At 44.6% G+C, this 14584-nt stretch overlaps 1 protein-coding gene across 2 annotated transcripts in view; it reads left to right on the forward strand.

Annotated features, from left to right (window-relative positions):
* Nucleotides 1-14584, forward strand: part of FGF12 (fibroblast growth factor 12) — a 424008-nt gene that overhangs the window by 134857 nt on the left and 274567 nt on the right. The window contains exon 1 of one of the 2 annotated variants that reach the window (XM_033959357.1): nucleotides 2308-2471. The exons of the other annotated variant lie outside the window; for it this stretch is intronic. Within the exon in view, the coding sequence (XP_033815248.1) occupies nucleotides 2381-2471 (91 nt within the window). The 5' untranslated portion in view covers nucleotides 2308-2380. Of the gene's footprint in view, nucleotides 1-2307; nucleotides 2472-14584 lie in introns of those variants that run through there. 2 annotated transcript variants of the gene reach the window in all.

Below are 14584 nucleotides of genomic sequence, written 5' to 3' on the forward strand. Positions count from 1 at the left end.
CCCGGAGAAAGAGGCCATAGACTGGTATTGAGATAGACATGGGGACAGCCACTACGTATCCCTCAGTGTACGTAGCATCGAATCTTGTTACTCTGGGATTCTGTCAGGTACTCGTAACCTGGGTTGGAAGCAGGATGGAGCAACAGTCTGATCCAATATGGCCATTCTTATATTCTTATGTTAAGACTCTGGGACAGATTGGCAAGTCATGCAATGACTTTATTAAGATCCTTTGCAGAAGAGAATTCAGAGGTTTCCAAAAAGGACTCTGGGGAGAAGGAGGTCCAACAGAAATACCTGGGATCCCCCCATTCCTGTCCCTTTTTCAAAATGTTAGAGGAGGGATTTTTTTTTTTTTTTTCTTTTTGCGACGGCTCATTGCAGTTAGTGAATCTCGACGTCGCTAAAACTTTGCTGCTACCCTACATTTTTTTGTGACTTTTTTTGTTTTCCTTTTTTACCATGGACCCCTGACGAAGGTTTGTCCGAAACACGGACCGTGTCGGGTCCCTTGATTGGTAAAAGGGTTTGCATATAATTATTTTGTCACAATCAATTTTGCCTACGTCTTGTACAGATCTGCAGTTTTGTTTTGTTTGCTCTTGGTTGGTTTTCTACTGCAGGTTAGGTTGGGACCTCCCTTCTCTCTTTGTTTTGTTGCCTTATTTTTTTTGTGATTTCATTTTTCTGCCTGTTGAACCATTTTTGCTGATTTTGGACTTCAGTAGGATTTACTTTCTGGTTTGAGAAACAAAACTTAGTATATGAAGTATTTCTATAAAGAAAACGGATTGATCCCTTGGGGCCTCCCAGCCGTTTGCTGTTTCTTAGTCCAGAATCAATGTTCTGGACACTGCAATGAGTTTTCTAGGTTCATCAACCTCTGACCATAGAGCCCAGCCTCTCAGAAGCATCATGTAAAAAGAGGGTTAGGCATGATAAGTGTTAGCAGCCCATGTTGTCCCTTTGACAGAGCAGAATGCCTACTGGCCACTCAATACCTTTCCTGATTTTCAGCTTGACTTCAGGTACACTAGCCCCGGATTATGAGGGACCTGTCAAAGGCTGGCAAGACTTGTGTTAGAGAGAGAACTCTGCTGCAACAGGGACATAAACTGCACTTTGGCTTACGCTTAAGGCCTTATTTGTGGTATAGGGACCTAAAATAAAGGTGCATTGGTCGCAGCCCACTCCGCTCGTATTAAGGTGGCTGTGCACATCACACGTTCTTGAAGTTCCAGCCATCACCTATCCGGTTTCCTTGACTAGTTATGTGTGACACTCTCTCTCTCCCCCCCCCCCCTGCTTCTCATCATTGAATGAGTCAGTTCTGTAGGCTGCTGAGTGACAGAAACTCAGCAGCATGAAAAGACTGACAGCATCTGCTTGAGGCATCACCTAATGAGAACCCCCCCCCCCCAAATCCAGGCACATCCTAGGGAGAGGCCATGGTATGAGATTGTTTCTCACGCACCCTGCACAATGAAGCTCTGCTCCTGAGTCCCTGGGCATTAGCAGAACCCTCCCCCCCCCCAGTATAAACACCCGGAAGCAAGGAAATACAGAATCTCTGTCTCCCGTTTTTTATGTAGTACATTACCTCAGAGGCAAAAAATAAATGCTTGGCTGCCAGATCTGCAGAGAACAATTCCAAGCTTTTATTTCTGTCTTTCTGCATCTCCCCCCTCCCCCCCCCAGGTGAATATGAGCCTCTCTGCAGGGAAAGCTAGTCAGTGGCACACAAAAGGAGAGTGGGGTTCTCCGTTTTAGCATGGCATAAACGTCTCAGCCCTGCATTGCAAGGTGGTGGTGGTGGAAGGGGGAGCCTGTTAGTGTTTGGGGGGGCGAATTCGTGTGACAATGTGGCATGCTTTTTTTTTTTTTTTAGCACATAAGATCAGCACCAGACAAAGGACAGCTTTGCTTCTCTGTCAAGGCTGAGAACCTCCCCCTCCCCCCCCGGCAGTAAAGTGGGTGCTCTCCCGGGCCACCCCACGCAGCCCTTCCTTTGTCCCCCAAGCGCGATCGCACGATGCGGTGCCGGCCCGCACCGTAAGCTCTACGGGCCATGCGCCGAGGCGCCCCTCCCCGGGGTCGTGGCCAAGCCGGGGTTCCAGCCTGACGCGCTCCCCGGGTCTCCGCCCCCGTCGAGGCAAGCCGCCTCCCCCTGAAAAGTCCCAACATGTCCTGCTCGAACGGGCTTTGATCCTCCGCTGCCCCCCTCCCGCCCCTCCCCTCCCTCCGCCACCCACCCGCTCCCCAGCCCCTCGCTGGCTGCATTGCTCAGCCCTGCGCCTTTAACCCCCCTGCTCGGAGCGGGCAGCTCGCAAATCTGCCGGCGGATCGGGAGCAAAGTAGACCCCCCCCCCAAGCAAAATCAATGAGGATTCTTCGGCTTTTCCTGGGGAAAGGTGTGCATATGCTGCAGTGTCTATGTGGAAAGCGCCTGAAGCTGAACAGGAAGGCTAGTGGTGAGTGAGCCCTTTCCCTCCGCTGCCTGGATGGAGCTGGCACTTCCTAGGCCCCTTTTGCTGCATGTGCCCTCCAGACACCCCGTGCACCTTCTTGGGGGGGGGGGGGGGGGCGTTGGTTCATGCCAGAGCACATGCCCTTCGCCCTGGGCTGGGGCTAGTTTGCAGCCCATTTCAAAACTTTGATCTTGGGGGGGGGGGGGGGGGGGAGAACTCTTTGGTTTGTAGCTCTTTCTCACCTTTGGGCTGGGAACTTATTTTCTCTTCATCTCCAACTCGGATATTTATTTCTTGGTGGTTTATTTTTTAAGGAGGGGGGGGGGGTCGAAATAAAGTTCCTTTCCATTCAGCGTTGACTTTGCTTTCGAGAGGTTTTCCGGGTCCCTTTTGCCCATCGGGGGCAAGTGGCAGGTGGAGGTGGGTGAGCCGAGTCCAGCGAGGAGAGGGTGAAGAGTTGCCTGGGTCGAGGAGGAGTTTTAAACCGAGGGTAAAGCCATACAAAGGTCCAGGAAAGTACAAAAGACAGACTGACCAATTATTAAGGAATAAACTTTGGGAGTGCCACAATCCACTTTTCAGAGGCAAGGAACGGGTTTAGACGTGGTAATTAATTCAGGTGTACTTAGCCCTCTTGAAACTTAAAAGCTATGACAGATCAAACAAATGAGAGAAGGAAGGATTTTTAGGAAAAGAGAGGGGGGGGGGAATAAGCTCAGAAAATGAAACCCAATCTTTTGAAGATTACAGTTACAGCTCTTGGGCTTCTTATCTGCCTCGGCTAGCTCGGACTGTCCTTTGTGCGTTTCCGTACAGTGCCGCGTACACAATATGCGCGGCTATACCACTTAAGACCTTAAGACGCGGACATTGACCCAAGTTCTCGTCTCCTCTGCCTCGCCGGCCGAGTTGCTCTCCATGGTGCTGAAAACCCCAGCGCTTGTCAAGCTTGGGCGTGACGCTCGACCTGCCGCTGTTTAGGGTTCAGGGGAGGCAGGAGACAATTGGCTGCCGCTTTTGATGATACCTGTTACTGTAGATCGGGAAATAAACCTCTTCCAAAAGGAATAACAGGCGAGCCACACCTGCTGTTCATGTGATTTTGAGTTGATTCTATTTTGGTCCGGGAAACAGAAAGGGAGAATTGTTTCCTGTGTAAATAAATTCACCTCAGTTTCTCACTTATGGGCATATGAAATCTATAGGTATATATAGTCTAAATAGATAGAATATGAGCATGGTTTATGTGAACTCTGTAGGTGTGACTTTTACTTTGAAAACATTACTTAACATTCTTTCCGAGTCTTTATTTATTTTTTATATTTTAGTATAACTTTATCTCCGACATTTATGCCAGTATTCCTGTTTGAGAGTCAGGGGGGGGGGGGGGTATTGTTGTGCCCTCAGCGCGGTTCTTTTCAACTACAGAAGAGCACTTTCAACTTTTACAAGCACCCTGAACTAAATGCACCTAAAGCATAAAGGAGGCAAAAAAAAAAAATGGCTTATTCCAATATCAGGCGATAAAATTGAAAATGTTTAGTAGGAGGGATCTTCAAAAAATTTCCGCAGTTCTGTTTAAAAAAAATACTATTTATTAAATATCTCAGCAGCAAATTACATCACTTTTCCACATCATCACCCTGTTTTTCCCAGCGTCCTACTGCTTAATGCCATCAGAAAAGAATGCTTTTGGTCGAGTACGAAAATATGAAACTTTTTGAAGAACTTTCATAGTATATATACACACATGAGATAGTGCTCTTAGAGGATGTTTATCTTTTCACCAAAGAGGATATATCTAGAACATATCTTTTCAAAGTGTTTTCAATATGTCTGCTTTTTAAATATCTAACCCCCCCCCCCCCCCAAACACACACTTTCTTTTTTTTTTTTAAGCTGTGTTAGGATTTTTTTTATCGCCAGCCACCATGGTAAAAGCTCTGATACTCATAGAATTCCTTTGAGCATCAGAGCCAATACTGTCGCGGCCGAAGATAAAAAAAAAAAGGTCTAATGCGGCTTCTTCATAAAAGGGAGCCTATATCTATGTGAGATGCCTTTTTCACGGTCTGTGTCTGTGTAAGGCCGTTTGGTGGAGGATGGGCAGGGGAGGACTTCAATGGCTGGGAGGGTGTAGATGGGCTGGAGTAAGTCTTAACAGAGATTTCGGCAGTTGGAACCCAAGCACAGTACCGGGTAAAGCTTTGGATTCTTGCTCAGAAAATAGCTAAGAAGAAAAATTTAATAAAATAAAATAAAAAATTTAAATTGAATCAGGTTGGGCAGACTGGATGGACCATTCGGGTCTTTATCTGCCGTCATCTACTATGTTACTATGTATGTTACTATGTTCATTGGTGGCTTGCATTCAACTAAGGGTTAGCGTATTGCATTTGAGGCACTGCCTTTTGGTGGTACAAGCAGTGATTCCAGTGGGCTCTAAATTTTGCACCTGGAGCAATGAAGTATTCTGTGACTTGCCCAGAAATGGAACCTGGTTCGCCTGTTTCTCAGCTGAATGCACTAAACATTGGTTCCTCCTCCTAATACACCATGTTGTATCGCAGTGTTCTCAGTATGCTCAGGTAACCAAGTTTTCTTATGGATAAGTCATAAATAATGTACACATGTACATTGTAAAGGTGCTCTGGTGTCTCAAAGATGGAGAGTAAAACATGTAGAGGTAAGAAGGTGCTGTTCAATTTCTCTATACAGGATTTAGTCATCTAATTCATATTTTTAATAATTTTCTTTGAGCCTTCATTTTTCTTTTTATTAAACTTGGGGTCAGATGTTCCAGGGGTGCTTTCCCCATTTCTCCCTCATTCCATAACATGTTGCACACTGCTCTTAAATGTATAGAATACTGCCATCCACATGAACAAGAGTGCACATATGCCATACATGGTAGCAGCACGCTAAGTGCTATTCTATCATTTATGTGCGTATATGGCTTAATGCAGTGGTTCCCAAGCCTGTCCTGGGGGACCCCCAGCCAGTCAGGTTTTCAAGATATCCCTAATGAATATGCATGAGATTTGCATACCTGTCACTTCCATTATATGCAAATCTCTCTCATGCATATTCATTAGGGATATCTTGAAAACCTGACTGGCTGGGGGTCCCCCAGGACAGGTTTGGGAACCACTGGCTTAATGTATAAATGCAAAGTGGCGTTCACAGGGGAGGGGCATGGGTGGGGCATAGGCAGTGCTGACATTTACACACTTATTTTACAGATTACAGGGTTCAGAAAGGAACCCTGGTACATGGGAGAAGCCACTGCTTGCCCTGGATCAATGACATGCAATGCTGCTACTATTTGGGGTTTTAATTGAATAAGAAAAGGGGGTTCCTATGGATAATAAAATGCCAAACATTCAAAAGATTTCTTTCACAGACCAATGCGATCAGCTCATCAGCTATTTGGGTTTCTGCCAGGTAACTGGGACCTGGGTTGGCCACTGTTGGAAACAGGATACTGGGCTTGATGGATCTTCAGTCTGTCCCAGTATGGCAACTCTTATGTGATACAAGTATAGGACAATCAAGCCATTGTGACATCACTGGTGAGGTTGGCTCTTAGGCATCAGTAGAATGAGGCATTATGACATCACGAAATGAGTTCTGGAATGTTGCTACTCTTTGGGTTTCTGCCAGGTACTTGGGACCTGCATTGGCGACTGTTGGAAACAGGATACTGGGCTTGATGGATCTTCAGTCTGTCCCAGTATAGCAACTCTTATGTGATACAAGTATAGGACAATCAAGCCATTGTGACATCACTGGTGAGGTTGGCTCTTAGGCATCAGTAGAATGAGGCATTATGACATCACGAAATGAGTTCTGGAATGTTGCTACTCTTTGGGTTTCTGCCAGGTACTTGGGACCTGCATTGGCGACTGTTGGAAACAGGTACTGGGCTAGATGGACCATTTATCTGATCCAGTAAGGCTATTCTTATGCTCTTATGGTCTCTCACTGAGGACTGTTATTACAATAACTTAAGCTAAGTGATTGAGAGAGGAACAAATATGACCAATAAATACCCAGGGAATTCCAAATGAAGGCTACAAATGACCATAAAACCAGTCTAAACTGCCCATCTCAACTCCAGCATTCCTGTCCCTTCACCTCCATCCAAAAACCTTTATACTTGTCCTGTGGCTTCTTGAGCTTCAATACTCCCTCACCTCCTCTGGGAACTTATTCTGTTTGCCAGCACTTTTTCTGTCCAGAAATATTTCTTTTCATTACACTTGAGTCATCACTCTTTCATCCTTACCCTGTGACATCTCCTTTTAGAGTTCACTTTCCATTGAAAATGGCCTGCCTCCTGTACATTTATTCAATAGAGATATTGAAGACCTCTTTCATATCTCTTCTCTCTCTCCATGCCTCAAGGGCATAGATAGATCTTTAATCCTGTATCCATATGTTTTATAATGAAGATCATTGACCATTTGAATAGCTGCCTTCAGAACAGACTCTATACGGTTTTTATCCTTTGGAAGATGTTATCTCTAGATACTCGTATGTTCCCAGTCTCCCTAATTCTATAAGCTTGCACACCCAAATTTTTGCCTAGTGTGTGAATTTGCATATGCAATTTATAGAATTAAGGTCAGTGGTGTTTGCAACTTAATGTAATAATTGGCTGTTATTTGGTCTTAATTGGCATGATCAATTGTGGGTCCAAACATAGAAACATAGAAAAGGGCCGGCGGCCCAACAAGTCTGCCCACTCAAGAACCCTCCCTCCCATGAGAATCCATATTATAAGCATAATTCTGTAGCATCCCCACTTGTTTGTCCCATCGTCTCTTGAAGTCGAGCACGCTACTGGCCTCGGCCACCTTGCGTGGTAGACCATTCCATCGATCAATCACCCTTTCGGTGAAGAAGAATTTCCTGGTGTCTCCATGAAATCTTCTACCTTTAAGTTTTAGCAGATGCCCTCTTGTTGCCGTGGGACCCTTAAGAGAAAAGATTTCTTCCTCTACTCCAATGCGGCCTGTGACGTATTTGAATGTTTCTATCATGTCTCCAACTGCCCTTAATCGATATTCTAGAAGTTCAACGCACAAATTCTATTGAACTCAACTTCTAAGAAGGTGTGGATATGGGAGGGGATGGGTGAATTAGGAGCAGGCCTAGGAATTAAGACTCATATCCTATAAACAGGACCTTAACTTTGGCACCCTACCAGTACCTAAGTTAAGTGCAAAGCACTGTTTAAAAGAGCTTTTAAACAAATTTCAAGGCACCTACAGGCACCTAAAAAAATGGTGCTGGAATCACTCCTATGGAGGCACTTCATGATGCCTAAACCCACTGTAGACGTAGCTGTTGCCGGAAGTGGCATTAGGCACTGCAAAGCACCTCCGTAGGCGCGATTCACATCAAAGGTAGTTGCCAAAAATGTAGGCCTTGAACACCCTGGCCTACATTTCTGGCACCTTCCATTCCCGAAGGCGCGATTCTCTAAATGGTGCCGTTGCGTGATCGATATATGATTGATGAACACTTTTAAGGTTGTCACCGCCATTTGTAGAATTCAGACCATAGTGTGCAGGTTATAGAACACTAGGAATTACACATCTAAGTGCCAGCAGTTAGACGCAGACACAAACACCAACCTCTGACATGGCGTAAGTGCTCATGTGTAACGTGGATCAATTTTTCACTCCGTCAAAAATGACAAAGACTCGATGAAGTTACAGGGAAATACTTTTAAAACCAATAGGAGAAAAGTTTTTTCTTCACTCAAAGAATAGTTAAGCTCTGGAACGTGTTGCCGGAGGATGTGGTAAGAGCGGTTAACATAGCTGGTTTTAAGAAAGTTTTGGACAAGTTCCTGGAGGAAAAGTCCATAGTCTGTTATTGAGAGAGACATGGGGGAAGCCACTGCTTGCCCTGTGTTGGTAGCATGGAATGTTGTTACTCTTTGGGGATTCCGCATGGAATGTTGCTGCTCGTTGGGGATTCTGCATGGAATGTTGCGCTCTTTGGGGTTCCGGAATCTTGTTACTCTTTGGGGATTCTGCATGGAATGTTGCTACTCCTTGGGTTTTGGCCAAGTACTAGTGACCTGGATGGCCACCGTGAGAATGGGCTTGATGGACCATTGGTCTGACCCAATAAGGCTATTCTTATGTTCTTATGCTAGGCATGAAACTGCAAACTTATGCTAGTATTTCTGTAATCAGAATATCAGCACTGTAGTTCTTTATCCCAAGAGATGTAGAAATCTCCCATTTTAGTCTCAGGCTATAATAAATATTCTCCAAATATCTTCTTACTTTATTTTTCTTTAGTTTATAAAGGGTTCAGCTGTGTCACTCAGAGCTCAACTGCATTTCACTGCAATGAGATTCACCCACCCACCCCATCATCAGCCTTTCTCCTTTTCACTATTTCTTAAATGGTTCATTTAAACAGTCTCCCATCACTCCAATATGGAGACTTTAATAACGTTTTTTTAAAGCATTCTGTCCGTCAGCTGGGGGAAGTATGTCCAACATGTTTTGCCAAACAAAAATCCACTTTTTCAAGGACGTCCCCCCTCCCCCCCTGTATCTTACTGAATGCCTCCACAGTTCTGTACAGGTTTTCTGTAATGGCAGTTCTGTGCAGGACAAGAATAAATGGGATACCCATGTGGGATCCCTACGAGGGTCAAGATAAGGAAATTGGGTCATTAGGGCATAGACAGGGGGTGGGTAAGCAGAGTGGGCAGACTTGATGGGCTGGAGCCCTTTTCTGCCGTCATCTTCTATGTTTCTATATGTTTCTATGACTGTTATAGAATTCACGCTTTGGGTGCATCATCCCTGCATCTAAATTTTGGTGCTCTTTCTTGAACTTACTCCAGTCAGGTCAATGTTCAACTGCCTGGTTCTAACTGGACAGTTCCAAGGCAGTATGGAATATGTTCAGTGGTTCTGCTCAGTAGAACTATCCAGAGATTTGTTTCTGAATATTAGGCTCGGTATTCTTCCATTTTCCTCGCTCTGTCCATACCAGGATTCGTCTGGCTTTTGCCACTATCTTATAACCTTGTTTGGAACTGTAAGATAATCAGATATGATCAATTCCAGACTCTGTTCTTGCTTTTCAGGTATCAGACCATCATTGCCCGTATCATGTCTTAATCCTGGTTCTGAATGAGCTGGAAATGAAACAGAGCAGGGGGGGGAATTGCTGGGCTGAGCCCATAGGCTGCAGATGTGTTTTCAAGCTTGTTTTTTCAGAAGAATTATTAACTCTTACTAAGCTACAGTTTGTTGCGATGAACATTTTCAACTCCTAAGTTTAGTTTAGGTTTTTTATTTTTAACATTAAAATGGTCTGAGGCAGGAGTCTATTGAAAATATTTACATGAGGTCTCATCCCATTTGTCATTTGATTTGGAGGTTTGTCCTAGGAACTGCCTCTAGACCAGTGGTCTCAAAGACGCGGCCCGGGGGCCACATGCGGCCCGCCAGGTACTATTTTGAGGCCCTCGGTATGTTTATCATAATCACAAAAGTAAAATAAAACAGTTTCTTGATCTTTTGTCTTTTTAGCTATAAATTACAATATTATTATTAAGACTTAGCCAAAAGGAAAGATTTATAAACTATAAAGAGTTTTACCTCATGCAAAATTATAATTTATTTAATATGACATTAACTATTTTTTTCTGAGGCCCTCCAAGTACCTACAAATCCAAAATGTGGCCCTGCAAAGGGTTTGAGTTTGAGACCACTGCTCTAGACCTATAGTGGAGTTGAAAAGAATAGGTTTAAGAATAGAAACATGACGGCAGATAAGAGCCAAATGGCCCATCCAGTCTGCCCATCCACAATATCCGCTATCTCCTCCTCTCCCTAAGAGATCCCACATGCCTGTCCCATGTTATCTTGAATTCAGATAGTTTCGACCTCCACCACCTCCTTCGGGAGACTATTCCATACTTCTACCACCCTTTCTGTAAAGAAGTATTGCCTTAGATTACTCCTATCACCTCTTAACATCATCCTATGCCCTCTCCTTCCAGAGATTTCCTTCATTTAAAAGACTCACCTCCTGCACATTAACGCCATGGAGATATTTAAAATTCTCCATCCTATCCCTTCTCTCCCATCTTTCCGTCATAGTAAGGTATCTTAAGTCTGTCCCCATAAGATTTATGACAAAGGCCACTAACCAATTTTGTAGCAGCCCTCGGAACCGACTCCATTCTTTTTAAATGGTCCTCAAGGCCTACAACTACCTCGACTTTAGAAAATTACTCAAAACTCACCTATTCCAAGACCAAGACCCTTAATGCCCCTTCAATCCTCCCCCTGCTCTGATCTACTCCCCTCCCCCATCTCCCTCCTCTCCCCCCAACTTCTCTCCTTGCTGTTCGCAACTCTATGATTCAATTTGATATGTAACCACTTGTAATCTCTGTCTAACTAATGTGAACCGCCTAGAACTCTTCGGGGTATGGCGGTATACAAAAATAAAGTTATTATTATTATATATCTTTTATGAAATTCCAAATGGGGCCTCACCAGAGACTTTTCCTACTGGCCATTCCTGTCCTTATGCACCCAAGCATCTTCCTGGCTTTGACTGTCATCTTTTCTACCTGTTTTGCCACCTTGAGATCATCAGACATCATCTCCCCCGAGCCCCGCTCTTCTTCCGGGCCCAGGAGAACATCTCCTCCTATCCTCTACCGTTCTCCTGGATTTTGCTGCCCAAGTGCATGACCCTGCATTTCTTTTTTAGCATTAAATCTTAGTTGCCAATTACCAGACCATTCTTCAAGCTTTGGCAGATCCCGCGTCATGTTATCTACACCCTCTGGGTGTCTACCTTATTACCGAGCTTATAAGTAGATGTCCAGAGGGTTAGGAGTCTTTATGGAATACTAGTCTAACCAGCTATATAAACCCCTAGAAGTGAGGCACAAATCCTTGTGCCAACCATGGTTCATAGATCAAGTTCTAGCAAAACCAGATCTTTACCTATAACAGACATGGTCAGGCAGCGAAAGGAAGGCGGGCTGTTCGGAGGACATATATAATGAGGACACGTAACCATAGTAACGAAAATGCATTCACGTGAGTTATGTTGAAAACGCAAAGAGTGAAGGGAACCATACTGAAAACGCGTTGACGTGATCACGTGTTAACGTGCACATGGCCTTCGTTCGCAAGGCGCCATCTAGGGGCGCGCTGAATTGTGATTGCGCTGAGTTATCGTTGCGCTCAATTGTCTCACGCTGAGTTATCGTTGCGCTCAATTGTCTTGCGCTGAGTTATCCTTGCGCTCAATTGTCTCGCGCGCTATTGTCTTTGCGCACTATTGTCTTTGCGCTGAGTTGTCTTCGCGTTTTTGTCGGCGCGCAATTGTCTTGCGCGCAATTGACCTGTCACCGCCCACCATAGAGCTGGTGTAAATGCGCATCTGTGTGTGTGAGCTCCACCCCTTATTTATTTATTGAATACATTTATATACTGCCTAATTTCTAGGCGGTTTCCAATATCAAAACATAGGCATAAAAATGCCACCACTTTCTTCTCATCCATATGTTCTTATCCATTTGTGCTGACTGTATACCTAGAGCAGCATAGAAAAGTTTTGTCCATGTTTCATATAGGCATCGACGCATAATTGGGTCTTTAGCAATTTCTTGAAATGAGTACAATCTGCGCACAATTCTCAGATGTCCTGGTAAATTGTTCACCAGCAATACAAAACGTTTTTGGTTTTGAGATTGGATCTCACACTCCTGTTTCCTTACTTGCTATCAATCTCATCCCTCCCTCGGATCTTAGTGTCCTTAAAGGGGCCGTAGATCTCCCACAGCGCGCCAAAGCACGCTGGAGCCGATCGATGTAAGACCTAGTGGAGCAGGGCCAGAACTTCATACTGTGCTCTGTTGTTTCAGAACAGGTGAGATATGTGTCATTCTGGGCGTGTCAGTGCTCAACCTTGCTGCTGAATTCATTATCAATTGCAAGGCCTTAGTCTTTACTTTTGTCAATCCAAGATAAATTGAGTTACAGAAATACAATCTAGGCAAAATTAGACCCTGTACCACTGTCGTACAATCAAAGGGTGTTAACATTGATTTTAGTCTATATAAGGTCCGTAATTGCATGGAACCACCCCCCCCCCCCCGGATGGTTCTCTGAATCTGCTTACCCATTGTGACTGCTGAGTCGAAGCACTTTCCCGGAATTGTCAATTCCTGCTTTTTTTTCTACCTGCGCCCCAAACACATTCAAGCAATCTACCTGGATCTCTTCCAGGTCTTGGCCCACAAACATAACTTCCGTTTTAGTCACATTCAGTTTCAAACCGTGTGATGACGTCCACAAGTCTACCTTTTCAATACAATCATTCAATCGTTGCTCAATTTCTTGCCTGTGTTTTCCTATCGGGAAGTGAAGCAGAATATCATCAGCATATATCCTGTACTCTACACCTAACTGGACAAAGACCTTCCCTAAGTTTGCCATATAGATGTTATACAGCAATGCAGACAAGGCCAACAGTCCCCAACCACCTTTAACACTGATAGATCTTCCTAAAAGGTAAGATTGAAATAATTCAAACACCACATCACCAATCCCTACACACTCAGTAATATAAAGAGATTCACAGAACATATCCAGGGAAATCATACAATAACTCTGTTTTCGATCCATACCATCTCTCAAAGTGTTGAGAACAGACAACAACAGTAACTCGACACTATGTGCCTTCCAAAAGCCAAACTGGCATGGGTCCAAACATGCAACATTCTGGATGTAGCTATCCATTTGCTGTAATACAATATATATACAATATATTGGATTTCAGCAAGGCTTTTGACAGCGTCCCACACCGCAGACTTCTAAACAAGATGAAATCGATGGGGTTGGGCGAGACAGTAACTGCATGGGTCAATGATTGGCTTAGTGGCAGACATCAGAGGGTGGTGGTCAACGGCACCCTCTCTGAAGCATCGGAAGTAACCAGCGGAGTGCCGCAGGGCTCAGTCCTGGGTCCACTCCTTTTTAACATATTCATAAGGGACTTGACACGTGGGCTGCAGGGTAAGGTAACATTATTCGCCGACGACGCCAAACTATGCAACATAGTAAGTGAAGGCTATTTGCAGGATAATATGACACAGGACCTTCTTGCGTTGGAAAACTGGTCCTCAACATGGCAGCTGGGCTTCAATGCTAAGAAATGTAAGGTCATGCACCTCAGTAGCGGAAATCCATGCAGAACTTACATCTTGAATGGAGAAACATTGGCTAAGACCTCAGTAGAACGAGATTTGGGGGTAATCATCAGTGCAGACATGAAGGCTGCCAAACAAGTAGAAAAGGCCTCATCCAAGGCAAGACAGATGATGGGATGTATCAATAGAAGTTTCGTCAGCCGGAAACCAGAAGTCATAATGCCACTGTACAGGACCATGGTGAGACCTCATCTGGAGTACTGTGTGCAATTCTGGAGGCCACATTACCGTAAAGACGTGCTTAGAGTCGAGTCGGTTTAGCGGATGGCCACTAGGATGATCTCGGGGCTCAAGGGTCTCTCGTACAAAGAGAGACTGAACAGATTGCTGCTCTACACTCTAGAAGAACGCAGGGAGAGGGGGGACATGATTGAGACATTTAAATACATCACAGGACATGTCGAGGTGGAAGATAACATCCTTTGTCTCAGGGGACCCTCGGCCACAAGAGGGCACCCTCTTAAACTTAGAGGGGGAAAATTTAGTAGTGACACCAGGAAGTATTTCTTCATGGAAAGAGTGATAGATCACTGGAACAAGCTTCCGGTGCAGGTGGTCAGGGCCACCAGCGTGCTCGACTTCAAGAATAAATGGGACATCTACGTGGGATCCCTACAAAGGTCGAGTTAAGGAACAGGGTCATTAGCATTTAGACTTATTGGGGGTGGGTCAGTAGTGTGGGCAGACTTGATGGGCTATAGCCCTTTTCTGCCGTCATCTTTCTATGTTTCTATGTTTCTATTATATTCAATCACTTTACCAAGGAAGGTTCCCTGAGATGGGCTTATAACTAGACATTTCTTCTAGATCAAGGCCGCTTTTTTCAATATTGGAGTTA

The sequence above is a fragment of the Geotrypetes seraphini genome, chromosome 9, assembly GCF_902459505.1.
Source record: "Geotrypetes seraphini chromosome 9, aGeoSer1.1, whole genome shotgun sequence".
NCBI classification, from domain to species: Eukaryota; Metazoa; Chordata; class Amphibia; order Gymnophiona; family Dermophiidae; genus Geotrypetes; species Geotrypetes seraphini.